General features: G+C 37.2%; 1 protein-coding gene across 2 annotated transcripts in view; it reads right to left on the bottom strand.

Annotated features, from left to right (window-relative positions):
- The window catches only part of LOC111871322 (phosphatidylinositol 3-kinase catalytic subunit type 3), a 46,543-nt gene that overhangs the window by 16,715 nt on the left and 16,194 nt on the right, over window positions 1-13,634 (bottom strand). For both annotated transcript variants that reach the window (XM_023864350.2, XM_023864349.2), the window contains 5 exons: window positions 12,823-12,918; window positions 9,338-9,535; window positions 5,270-5,455; window positions 4,157-4,305; window positions 2,280-2,564 (listed from right to left, as the gene is read on the bottom strand). In XM_023864350.2, the coding sequence (XP_023720118.1) occupies window positions 2,280-2,564; window positions 4,157-4,305; window positions 5,270-5,455; window positions 9,338-9,535; window positions 12,823-12,918 (914 nt within the window). The remainder of the gene's footprint in view (window positions 1-2,279; window positions 2,565-4,156; window positions 4,306-5,269; window positions 5,456-9,337; window positions 9,536-12,822; window positions 12,919-13,634) is intronic.

The following is a 13,634-nucleotide window of genomic DNA, read 5'->3' as shown; positions in this document are numbered from 1 at the left end:
TTATTTTAGCAGCAATACAAAAGGCATATTCTGTTCACTGGCCTACTGCAGCACACACATATCTATATTAGACCTCTGATTCAAAATTTCCATACTTCCCATTTTCTGTAAGACAGTTACCAAAAAAATTCTCTACATAGCCCTTCTCTCTGAAATTTCTGTGAGATGAACAGAACTATTTATACATATCTGTATGACTCATTATTCTGATAATGCCCTGAAATTTGTTTCTTTCATCTATATACAATGCAAAAAGGGTCTAAAAGCCAGTACAATCCATATCCCACATCAATGCATTGACTTCTGCACAGGCAGAATTTACTTTCTCAAAAAGATATTGGAATATCATCATCATCATCAGTAATCTGTCAAGACGACAGGTCCACAGTCTCTTTCAAAACAATTCCTCCACTTCATGCGATCTAGAGCTTTCTCCTTCAAATGACAGGATCCTCTTCTGTCCCCAAGGTCATCCAGCATCTTCTTACGTCTTCTTCCTCGCCTTCTTGTCACTTCTATCCGCCCATCTATCTTTCCTTCAATAGCTTCTTTTAGAAGGCAGTTTCTGCATAAAACATGACCAATCCAATTAGCCTTCCGTTTTCTTATTTCATGTAGGATATTCCTCTGCTCACTGACTCTAATTAACACTTCTTCATTTCTCACATAATCGGTCCAACTGATCTTCTCCATTCTTCTCCAACACCACATTTCGAAACTTTCCAGATGTTTCTGATCTACTGCCCTAAGTGTCCATGTTTCAGCCCCATACAGAGCTATGCTCCAAATGTAGCATTTCACTAGTTTCTTCCTCAAATTTAAGTCCAATTTGCTGGTAAAAAGATTCTTCTTCTTGCTAAATGCAGCTTTTGCCATGGCAATCCTGGATTTAATTTCACAAGTACACCTTCCATCATCTGTTAACAAGCTACCCAAATATTTAAAACATTTCACATTCTCCACTTGTTTTTGGTCTATCTTTATTGTGACTGGGGTTGGTTGTCTCGAAATTTTCATTACTTTTGTTTTCTCCACATTCATTTCCATGCCATAGCACCTTCCAATTTCAATTAGTCTATCAATCATGCCCTGTAGCACAGTTTCTTCCTTAGCCATTAACACAAGGTCATCTGCATATTTCACAGTTTGAATAATTTGCCCTCCTACTTTGAAGTCACCGAGCCCATCCAGAGCTTCCTTGGTAAGGCATTCGCTGTACAAGTTGAACAGAATTGGTGATAAACAGCATCCTTGTCGAACTCCTCTTCCAATCTGCACACTTCCTGTCTCCCCCCTGTCCAGTCGTACTCTAACTTTCTGATCCATGTACAATTTGCTAATCAATCTTCTTTCATGCCAATCGATACCTGTTTCTTTCAGGATCTGCATTAATTTGGTCCAGTTTACCCGGTCAAATGCCTTCTGCCAGTCTATGAAGCAAACACACAGTTCTTCATCTATCTCCAAAGTTCGTTCCGCTATAATTCTCATCATCCCAATTGCATCCCTGGTTCCTTTTCCTCTTCTAAATCCAAACTGATCTTCTCCAAGTACATCCTCTATTTTCCTTTCAATTCTTCTTTTAAGTATCTTTGCTATTATCTTTGCTGTATGTGCAATAAGACTTATTGTGCGATGGTCGCTGCATTTTGTAGCTTTTGTCTTTTTCTTTAAGGCAATCATTGTAACTTCTGTAAAGTCCTTGGGCCACTCTCCACTTTCATATATGGTGTTCATTAGTTTTGTCAGTGTTTTCAAACCACCTTCTCCCAGTAACTTGAGCACATCTCCAGGTACATCATCATCTCCTGTAGCCTTTCCCTTCCTCATTTCCTTGATAGCTTTTTCCACCTCACTTTGTAAAATATATGGTCCTTTCTCGTCTGTATCTACTTCTTCTTCCGGTTCAACTTCTAAGGTTTCTGGCCGATTAGGTCGATCATATAGCTCTGAAATACACCTAAGAAACTGTGCTATACTATTCTCTGTCTCCATGTTCAAAAATCCTATGACTACAATGTATATTTATTTTGCAATAGCAATATTTGCAATACATGCAAAAATAGTGTTAACTTTCTCCCAAATTTTTGAAGGGCATGTAGTGACATGTAGTGTCAGCTGTGTATGAAAAAGGTATGGAAGTATGATAACAGTATCTTGCAGAGCCTTTATTAAGGTACAAATTAACTTTATGCTTCTTTTCTCTAGTTGACTTTGGTATACATGCACATGTGGATCATCTATGCATAAAAGATCTGTGCAACATATAGAGTACCTACCAATAAAAGTAGTTGGCTAGAGCTGAGTTCTGGCATGCCCTTTGTATTAAAAAAGTAGCCAGATCTTGATTAGTCTCTTCTTTCTCTGTTCCCCACTGGCCTCTTTGTCCAGCATCTAATTTTGAATCTGGCTGCTCTGCAGGAAGACTGTTCTGTACTAAATTGTCAAGCAGGGAGTTAGATCTTGCAACTGGTGGAGATACATCATCAGATCCCACACTCTGTTCTGTTGGATTTAAACTCAAAGATTTCTTCATTGTAGTTTCATGAGGATCTTTGGTTTCCCTGCAGAAAATTTTATATATACCATAAATATGTAAAAGCACATCAAGAATAAAAGAAAATTACTCTCTAAATTTATTTTCATAAGGTTTCCTCGCATCTTCATTCAATAAAGCACACCCCCCCCCTAAATAAGGAAAAAGTTACACATATGACATGTATATTTCCTTTCTGTAACTCTGTAACTATTATCAAGCATGTTATACATTTTATAATAATATGTAATATTATTATGCCAATCACAGTTTGAGTAATTTGAATTTTCATAAGAGGTTACACAGTTCCATCCAGTGTGACTAGTAAAGATTTTTCTTATTTCAATCCCTCATCCCTTACATGTTTCGGTCTTTACAGACAATCCTCGGAGGGACATCAACACAATCAGAAGCCACTATTACAATATGTTTTTGAATGCTAAAATATATATACATAATGTTGATAAAATACAAGGATTTAAAATCTAATGTTTTAACAACTACAGCAGCTGTCTTAACATGTTAAATTATTTACAGTTAATTTGTTAAGATTTTTGTTGGAAATTGTAAACCGAGTTGCTCTGCCCTTTTTATTATTTCTTCTCTTGAAGGGGACCAACCATGTACCGCTTTGTAGTTCTTGAGAAGAGGATTCTTTAATGTCATCCTGTAGGTGTTCATGGCATGCTGTGTTGTTTGAATTTTCTTATACATTACCATTTCAGTTATATGGAGTGGGTGTGGGGGGAAAACTTCTGCCAAACAAAAACAAACAAACTCCGTGGCCTGTAGTCCGCAAGCAAACTATACCAACCGAGCGACCACCACTTGTTGGTGAAGTTAGTGCAAACTTCTGCAGATAGAGCATGTTGCGTGGTCAGCGCAATGGATCCCCACGGTCGTTAATCTCAGTTTTCTAGACCGGAGCTGCTATTTCCTTGAAATAGTTCCCCAGTTATCAAACTTCTGCCACTATTTTTAAATAAGATATGTCTCATTAGGGTAGGAAACAATAGCTGACATTCGACTTTTACTGATCAGCAAGAATAGCAATTTATTTTTTTTTGTAACTTGCTTAATGTTCATCTTTTACATGTTTTTATATACACTTTAAAGCAAAACAATGTAGAAATGCAAAACTAGTAAACAAGCCACAGCACATGCAGAACAAGAGAGTTTGAAGACTGCAGCTAATATCATACACAGTTACCAACTAACTACAATTGTACTTGTACCAACAAATATCATACATATTTTGTATACAAGCTTAAGAACCAGGTGTCAGAGTTACAGAAGCAAAGATCACAAATTCTAATGCATATATTAATCTCTGTAACATCATGACATGGCAGACTGCCAATGCCATCACCATCATCAAGTTAGGTCTCTGTCAAACCATTCTGACCTTAACTTATTAGCCTGAGCTGTTCTTATCCATCCATGACAACAAACAGGGAATTAATGGTAACAACACCACTAGCAGTGATGCCCTGTTGCACATATCATGCCACAAGCAAGGTTTCCAAAAATCAACCAGGTAATCTCAAAGTATAATAATACAACAGTGTTCTCAACAAAACTGACTGCACTGATAGATGGAACAGACTTCTGTATGAATACCTGACTGCTGTTCGTTCACTCTGTGTGTCTTCATGCGATGACACGGATGTATCTCGTCCAGGAAACAGTCGATTATAACCCTCTTTAATATCATTAAAGTTCTCATATTTGAGAGCCTGAACGAGCTGGAGAAGGTACAACAACAGTTCCTATAAAGACATGAGCAGGAACTGTAATTGTGATGACATGCAATATTTTCTTTCTTCAACCATCTGCTGCACCACTTAAACTCAATTTGTCCTGAAATTTCTGGATCTGATGCACGTTACATGTTATGTTTTAGTACGTTAAGTATGGCAGGTGACATTTAATTATGATATGCTTTTGTATGTTTGATATGGCAAGGAACTGCTTTCCTGAATCAAACTAAAAGTACACATCTTCCCTGCTTATCTTCATGTTTCTGCGTTTTATACTGACATATGACATAACATACATAATTAATACTTGTTAAGAAAATTCACAGTGCAGGCAGAATTTGTAATATTTCCTGTCAGGTCTCTGCATGTCCTGGCCCTTGCTCCCATCCCTGCAAATGCATCACATCAAATTTTTCCTCCACATAATATTAATTACATGACTTTCATAACAAGAATGTAACTTACTCTCCAAGCATACAAACATTAATAATTCCAGGATATGGAAAACATGTAACAATATCCACAATCCTGTAACAATATAGCTAATGAATTAAGCTCTCAAAGCATAAAAACATGAATAATTCAAGGATATGGAAAATGTATAACATCAAAATTTTGTAACAGTATAGCTAACAAATTAAGAGTTATTTAACATATAATAGTCCAAATGTTGTTTCCAAAATTGATAATCTACTTAATAAAATTATACTTAATGCTGGCATGATCACAGATACCATCCATGGTACATTTTTAATAACTAAATAAGGAACAAAAGCTAAATTAGGAAATACTCTGGGCTTGTAGAACTTTAAATAATCAGATGAAGTACAGCTTCTGCAACTTTACCTTCCACAGACTTCAGACTGCAAGCAATTAAATAGTCAATGACATGACTAACAACTAATATATGACTAATAATATTGTGTCATTTTATCCAAATACTAAAGCACATACATAATTTCAAACTGACTACCTCATCGGGAGCTTGTTTCAGTCGTGTGACAGCATATCTCCGTACAGCCGGATGAGTGAAGTTGGAGCTCAGTAGTTCTAAAGCATCCTCCACATCCATTGGTGTCCACTGCTGAAGCATATCTAGTGCCTGTCGTACCTCTCCACTCAGTTTCCAGTTTACACATTTTAGGAATTTGGTTAGAGCCTGGAAAAAAATAAAGTGAAGTCAAAAGATGGTGTATTAGAAATGTTTCATTCATGTTAAACTGAATAATTTCTTCCTATACAAACAGATCCATTGTTATGCAAAATCCATTTGTAAATTCCTGCCAATTCTGTCTCCAGCAATAACAACCTCAATTTAGTAATTTTTAAAATAGCTTAATTACATTCCTCAACTAAGATCCTTGGCAAACAACTTAAAAGATGAATGGGTGAAATGACCTAAGGGTTGGATTTAATTCTCAGAGCAATTTTAATAGCCTCAAATAATACAAATATTTAAAAATAATGCTGGGAAAATAAAAAAAATAAATATTCCAAGCATTTCATTTATACCAATACAGTACAATACTGTCACACACAAGAAATACTGGGGATCCTTGACTGGACTCAGGCAAGCAAAGGGACTCATATGAGGACCCTCTGCTAAAAGAGCGAAGGAACTGTTGAAGTTAAACAGGAACCAGCTATGATGGGTGGTGGGACTACTTTCAGGAAACTGTCACCTTAACCTTTAACTTACAGACTTTTCATTGCCGGCAGCTCCCTACTGCTGGAATTTAAATGGCTGTAAGTCTTTAACATTGCAAACTTTCAGAAAAAAAAATGCATATTTTCCGTTCTATGCAACATCAGAATATGAACTAAAAAGAACCTGAAAGACAATAAAATTTTCTACATATACATAAAAGGGCAAGTTTTACAAATGAAAATTAACTGTGATTATTTTATCATGAATTGCAAAATATAATCGTTATTATATACGTTATGAAATTCTAAAGGACTTACCCATTGTTTTTCTTCAACCTTGAATCGTGGTGGTGATGAAAATATGATGACACTATATACAATAATATTTGGTTTGGACTGCGTCACTTCACAGTTTACACTCTGACGCACGTGTGACATTTCTCGAAGCAGTCCACGACACACAGCGCAACATCCCACTTTTTACAGCAGAAAAGCGTGCTCCTGTCTTTCTTGTTTATAGAACAAACGCGACAACATCTTTGTTTTCCTTTAGCTGGCCAGTGTTTTGAATGTTTCACCTCCAGTTGACTCAGTTGGGCCCCAGATGAACTTGGCCTCCCCCGAGAAACGCCACTGACCGTGATATTCGCCTCATGTGATTGAAGAATCAAATCACGCCCCAAAATTTCGCGGAATTTTTTGTGTGTCATTTTTCCATCACATGACTTGTGTAACAGATATGCATCAAAAATAGTCATGTCTAGGAGGTGGAAGAATAATTTCTTCGTCCATTTCCATGTCCTCCGAGCAATGCCATAGCTGTTCACCATTCTATCAGATTTGTCCACAAAGCCCATGTGTACATTGTAGTCTTCAATTACATGAGGTTTGATAGCATGGCCAGATTCATCTCAGAAGTTGCCATCCAATGGAGCACGGTTCATATTCGTCAGAACATACACATCACACTTGTCTTTCCAATGAACAACACTTAGATTCCCCTTCATTCTTGTCACAATATCCCCTTTTTCAAATTTCATCGATCTGGGCCGAATTTCCTGTGTCATTCCACGCCTGTCATTGCGAATGGTGCCACACAAATTTATTTTATGCTCTAGAAGATCGTCATACACTGCAGGGGAACTGAAATAGCTGTCCATATAAAGTTTGTGTCCTGAGCCTTCTACTGGAGCTGGAGCTGGAGAACAATGCCATGGGTTGGTGTAATTTCTTCGGTTGCAAGTTGCCTTTGTTTCCCCAAATAAACAGTCATGTCATATGTATAGCCCAGAGAATCGCAAAGCTTGTAAATTTGTATTCCAAATCTTTTGTGTTTCTTTGGAATATACTGCCGAAAAACCACTCTTCCTTTGAACAGCACTATCACCTCATCAACAGCAAGATGTTCCANATCTGTTTGTTTCTTGTACAAAGATCTGGAATATATGTTCGAAAAAGAGAATGAAAATGGAAAAGGGTGAGGACTGAGCATTTGTATTGGGAGCAGCAGATCTGTTGATTCCACTCGGAGGNAGGACCAGTGAAATCTAGGAGCTTTGACGAATCCCCGGGTCTTCTATCGCGAAACCTGATCTCCATTTCCCCTGCTTCATTACTTGAGGATGATGATGATGATGATGGTGATGACGACATATGCTCGTGAGGTTCAATGACCTCATCGAGTTCTTCCAACTCTTCGTCGGATTCATCTTCCATCAATATTTCCTCCAGTTCTTCAGCATCGAGGAGTTTTGAGTATCGGGCTCGTTTTTGAGGTTCCATCTTGGGGGAAGGGGCTTCCAGCTAAATCCTATAATTTATGATTGAAAAAGCGAGGCTGTTAGGAACACCTGTTAGGAACACTCGCGAAATTGGAATGCAAAGTAATTGCAATAGCAGTCGAAAAGTGCCAGCCCGCCACTGATACCGAAAGTCACAGTGACGAAGATGTCTTTACGCACAAAGTAACACTGGCTCAGTGGGTTTATACCTCTTCCGAGATACACAATAAAAATTATATTCAAAGAAATATAGGAGTCTGACACTGACTTCCTAACTAATAACCAAATATTAGAAAATCCGCCACTGACATCCTAACTGACAATTCAACACTGCAAACCAATCCCTGAATTCGTCACCCTTCCGTGAAAGCTGTGGTAGCACTGATATGTAAGCGCCCACGAATATTTCCTCCTCTAAGTCCTCAAAACAAAGCTGACCTCTATTGGCTCACCAGGTCATAAACAGTCATATCTAAACGTAAATAGTTTCGAAACCAGTACCCTGATAAACGATTTCNTTGGACATTACATGTGTATTTGATATGACAACTGTTGTGATAGTGGTTTCTAAAAAGTGTTTGGTGCCTCTGAAGATGATCCAAATGGATCGAAACATGTAAGGCTAGTGAATCATCAAGTGAGAAAACTGAAATAGTCACATTGGACGGACTTGTCTCTTGTAATTGTAACTGTCAGTGTGATGGACCAAAATGAAACAAATCATAATAAAGAAATATTAGAAAATCCGCCACTGACGTCCTAACTTACAATTCAACACTGCAAACCAATCCCTGAATTTGTCACACTTCCTTGAAAGCTCTGGTGACACTGATATGCAAGCGCCCACAAATATTTCCTCCTCTAAGTTCTCAAAACAAAGCTGACCTCTATTGGCTCACCAGTTCATAAACAGTCATATCTAAACGTAAATAGTTTCGAAACCAGTACCCTGATAAACGATTTCATTGTTCAGAGCTAACAGATAAACGTCTGACAGGAAGTTCATGAGTTTGTTTGGGTTTCAAACCCAAGGTCAAACTGCCAGCACTCAAAAAGGAAGCACGTGGCTTGCCTCTAAAAATTATAACATTCGGCCAGCTCGGCTTGCTACTTGATGGCAATAATTATAACATTCGGCCATTAAAGGTTAAAGGACACCTCTTCAAACTGGGACTAGAGAGGTGTCAGGAAGAAAATGAAACAGCCACACATATCCTGTGTGAATGTGAGGCCTTAGCTTATTTAAGATTGTGCCACTTGAGTCAATAATTTATGGAACCACATATAAAATCCTGCACTTCATTCGAAGCACAGGATTGCTGAGGGGATAATCAAAAGGGGAAGCACAATAGATCACTGTAGGTGCAAGAGCCAAGAAGGCCCACATTCATTCATTCACTCATTCATTCATTCATTCACTCATGATACTGTCACCACTCCAACCCACAAAAGTGCTTCTGGCAACTCATGCATTCTGTTTTAATAAACTGAATACTCAGAGTGATAGATTAGTTACACTACACTTCCAAAAAGCCAACTGTAGTGTTGCTGACAATATCTATAAATCTTTCTCAAGGTCTTTGCAGTCCCCTTGCTCTCCTCTTTGTACTTACCTTCTTTTGGTTACTGAGATAAAAACGGAATTTCCAAACTAAATCTTGCTCTTCAGTTGTCAGTTGTTTGGTTGGAGGATATGCCACAATGGTATTGAGAAGGTCACGAACACTGGCATTAGGCTTGGCATCTTTGTCAGAGACACCACTTCGAAGACTTCTTGCAAGCTTGTGATGCTTACTCTCCACAAGGTTCTCCTGGCAGCCACATACATAACACAGAAAAAGCATATGGTTCGATGTTGACAAAAAATATTAGCTCAAGACATAACTAATCTCACACCTGTAGCCTCACTAATGAGAACAAAATGAAGATCTCTGAAGTGACTGCAGACACACTGCTACAAAGAGAGTATTTACAATGCTGTCAGTCTCCAAAATATGTAGTCTCAAATGATATGATAATCAGTGAATAACGAATTTACATGTGGTATTATCCTCACATTTCCTTGGGGGGAATGAGAAAAACCACTAAAACCTCATGTCACGATAGCCAGTGTCCCAGACAACTGAACTGAGTACCTCCTGAATACAAGTCTACAGAACCATCATTACACTAGACTGCTCAACACAAGTGAAGCTGCAATAGCACTATTACTTTAATGAGTTTGTTACTGCAATATTGGTCTTGTACCAAGTACAAAAATACATATCTTTCAGATCTACAAATATTTGAATAACAAACTTCATAACACTATAGAATAAGTAATCCAGGAAGGACACACAATTAATTATATTTTAGAAAAAAGTATCTGGAAATAACTACAGCCTTTCAGTCCCTATCTATGCATGAGAACTAAATGACAACATTCACAGTTCTGGTCAATTTACAGTACATGAAATACAGCATCTATGACTCTAAGTCATTGTAACTTAAAATATATATTAACACCCCTTATCAACCGATATCTTTGATGAAACTGACTTCACATTTAATAAAAAAAAACATCTGCAAAACACATAACCACTAGATGAAAGATACCTCACTCTTCCTGAAAGGTCTGTCTTACATAAGCTCCTTAACATGTGCAAAGAAGCCATAGGAAGTCTGCAAAAAAGATGTAAATCAATAATTAACTGAACCTTGTACGGGGTTTCATAACTTTGGGGGGGAGATGTCTATCAACATATTCAGCCTCTTCCTGAATTCTACCTGGAAAGAGTTTCCAGTCATAGTCACACTCATATGTGTGGGTTTGGAGTTCTGACACTTGAAAAAGTAATAAATATCCACTGAAAGTGACAAGCAACCTGGACACATCATCAGTAGATACAATGAAACAGTAAACCAAGTGTGTAATGTAATGTAACATCACAGAAGACTGAATATTCCAGAAATGGCCAATCACTGATCACAGCACTGGATTTCTCCTTTACCACTGCACTCAAGATGACTGAAGAACCATACAACATACCGTATACAAACATCAAACCTGATTACTGTATACTTATGAACTGAGAGAAGGGAGGCAATTCAGAAAGCACCTCAAGAATCCAGACTAAGAATGACACTCATTCTTCTAATCTTTTCTGATGTGAATCTGACAATTTGACTACTTATAATGAGTCTGCAATGTATGAAACCTTCCCTCCAAGCTCCCCCTGTCTTCAGCTTAGGTGCCATCTAACTATTCATCTCTTTCCTTATGACTTATTTAACAATGCTATGTAGCATTAAATGATAGGATAATAAGCACACAATGAACTGGAAAGGATTGCAAGAAAGTGGTTTTGGCCTAATTTGAGGCATTAACCCAACATCTGTCTGGAGGGTCTAAGAAAAGCCACAAAAAATCGGTCAAGACAGCTGGTCTCCAGACAAAGATTTTAGCCCAGGACCTCTGGACTGTGAATGAGTGCTGTGTGTTGAATTGAGAAGTTCATTCCCATGTGCCATTGACATATAAGTTTACATTCTAATAACTACCTGCATCATTAAGGTTAACATTGAGAAGAGCATAACAAAAAAAAAACTGTAGTTTTGTGCATAAGAACAAAATGTTTGGCAGCCCTATATACCAACAGGGAAGGTCTCAGTACTGGTTTATAAAAGAGGCTGGATACACCTCAACAGTAAAGAGAAAACAAAAATACATCTGCTGGAAATGAAAATCAATCATCCCATCCATTGATGGTCACCTCATTAACACAGCTGCCATGCCTCATATAGTCTATAACATGCTAAACATTGTGACTGAAACTTGGATTACATTAGATCCAAACAATACAAATGTTTATTATGTTCAAGCAGAATTCAAACTGCCAACTCTTAATTACAGCTTTTAACATATCAAAAGTAAATAATGTCTCTCTTATTGTAAATTAACCACATATAACTTGGGTCAATTTGTGTGCACATTTATAGGAGCCACAAAAGTGTGTACAAGGTCTGGCAATAAGTTCCAAAACTAGTGTCAAATTAGAAATAAAAGACGTACCAAAATAAAAAATTGTTTTATTTCTATTCAAAGTAATATGTGGCAACTTGAATACATTTGTTGAATCATTTAATAAACTTCTGAAAACATTTAGTAAAGGCCTCCAAAGGAACAGCTTTCAGTTTGGCCATCATGTTTTTATTAATGTCTTTAACATCCTGAAATCTCTTTCCTTGTTGCACAGTTTTCACCTTACGAAAGAGAAAAACACAATAAAAAAACCAGGTCTGTTTTGACACGTCTGGACAAGGACTTGGTATGATGTGAGTCTCCATGCTTCTGCTCATCCATGAGTCTGTGTGCAACAAACTTTGTGCAGATTTACCTCTTCATTAAATCTTCATGGAGGACTGGTGAATCATCTCCTTATGGATGTTTAATTCATCCGCCATCAATCTGAGAGCCCATGAACGAACTAATATCACTATTTCATGGACATCTGTGATTGTGTCTGAATTTCAAGAAGTTGAAGGATGCCCAATTGTTTGATCATCCTGAAGATTCTCACACCCATCTTTAAATCATTTAAACCATTCAAAAACCCACGTATGAAAGAGTACTGACAGTATAAGTCTGTTTTATTAGTTGGAAGGTTTCAGTACCTGTTTTGCCTATCTTGAAAAAACTTAATGTTCACTCTTTGCTCCATCATTACGAGCTGTGACAACAATCTGCACGGTACAAAATCTTAAACATGACTAAGCATGAAAGACAGGTGAGAGGTGACTGACCTTGTCCTGGGAACACTATGGAAGAGCCAGCTTATACAGAGAAGCTGAAACATGTTCCTATGTGCTTTTAAATGTGCATAACAGACTCAGAGAATTTGTCAAACCTTGTAAATTAAAATGATAGAGGAGCATAAAGTGCTCCTATGTTTCATTTTTCACAGAAACATGACATAATACTTCTACACTACAGCCGCAAAATATGTCGACGACCTTCTATACTCTGCTACTATCTGGAAATCTGAAGAACGTGACAACAGAAAATGCTATAATTTACAAGCATCAAGATTATTCCTACACTTTATGCATTTATTCATACCTGTAATATTTCATGATCAGGAACTCTGACAAGATCGGCCTGGGCTCGAAACTGGTACACTTCATCACCATCCTGTTCATAGAACACTACTGAATGCTGTAAGCAGAGTACATATCCAACATGTGGTACATAAAAATATAACATTTTTGTTTCTTACTGCAAACCAATATACAACAACTCTCAAAGATATTTGTGAAACAGATGCTGTATTCTTTCCAACAAACATGCAGCCATGACTGTGCAATATGCAAGTACTGCAGTAGAATTTTTGGATGAAATTTGAATCCTAACACCTAATCTTTTTTTTAATTATATGAGTAAATTTTAATTTATTAATCTGACAATTACTTCTTCTTTAAATTTTTGCTACTATATACTGTGATATTTGAAATGAAAACAACCATATCCCAGGTTTCTAGAAGGTCCATGTTCTGTGTATCTTAAGAAACTGATAGTTACGGAACTGGCCAAGAAATTCTTTGCCTTTCATAAAATCCATATCGTTTTCATAACAGCCTGCTACAGGACGCCAAGCAATCTGAATCCAGTCCACATACATACGTCCTTTTATTTTACAGTCAATTTCAATATTATAACAATTAACTTTGTAACAACCATTGTGTTAATACAAACCTAATATTGGATGAGTTCAGTAAATACAAATTTGATATGAATACTGTTCACTTTATAAAATAAACAGATATACTTCTCAGTCAGAACCAGGACACTGTTCACTTTGTAAAATAAACAGATATACTTCTCAGTCAGAACTAGGACACTGTTCACTTTATAAAATAAACACATATACTTCT

This window comes from Cryptotermes secundus, unplaced genomic scaffold (genome assembly GCF_002891405.2).
Source record: "Cryptotermes secundus unplaced genomic scaffold, Csec_1.0 scaffold1287, whole genome shotgun sequence".
NCBI classification, from domain to species: domain Eukaryota; kingdom Metazoa; phylum Arthropoda; class Insecta; order Blattodea; family Kalotermitidae; genus Cryptotermes; species Cryptotermes secundus.
This window is presented reverse-complemented; position numbering and strand designations above follow the sequence as displayed.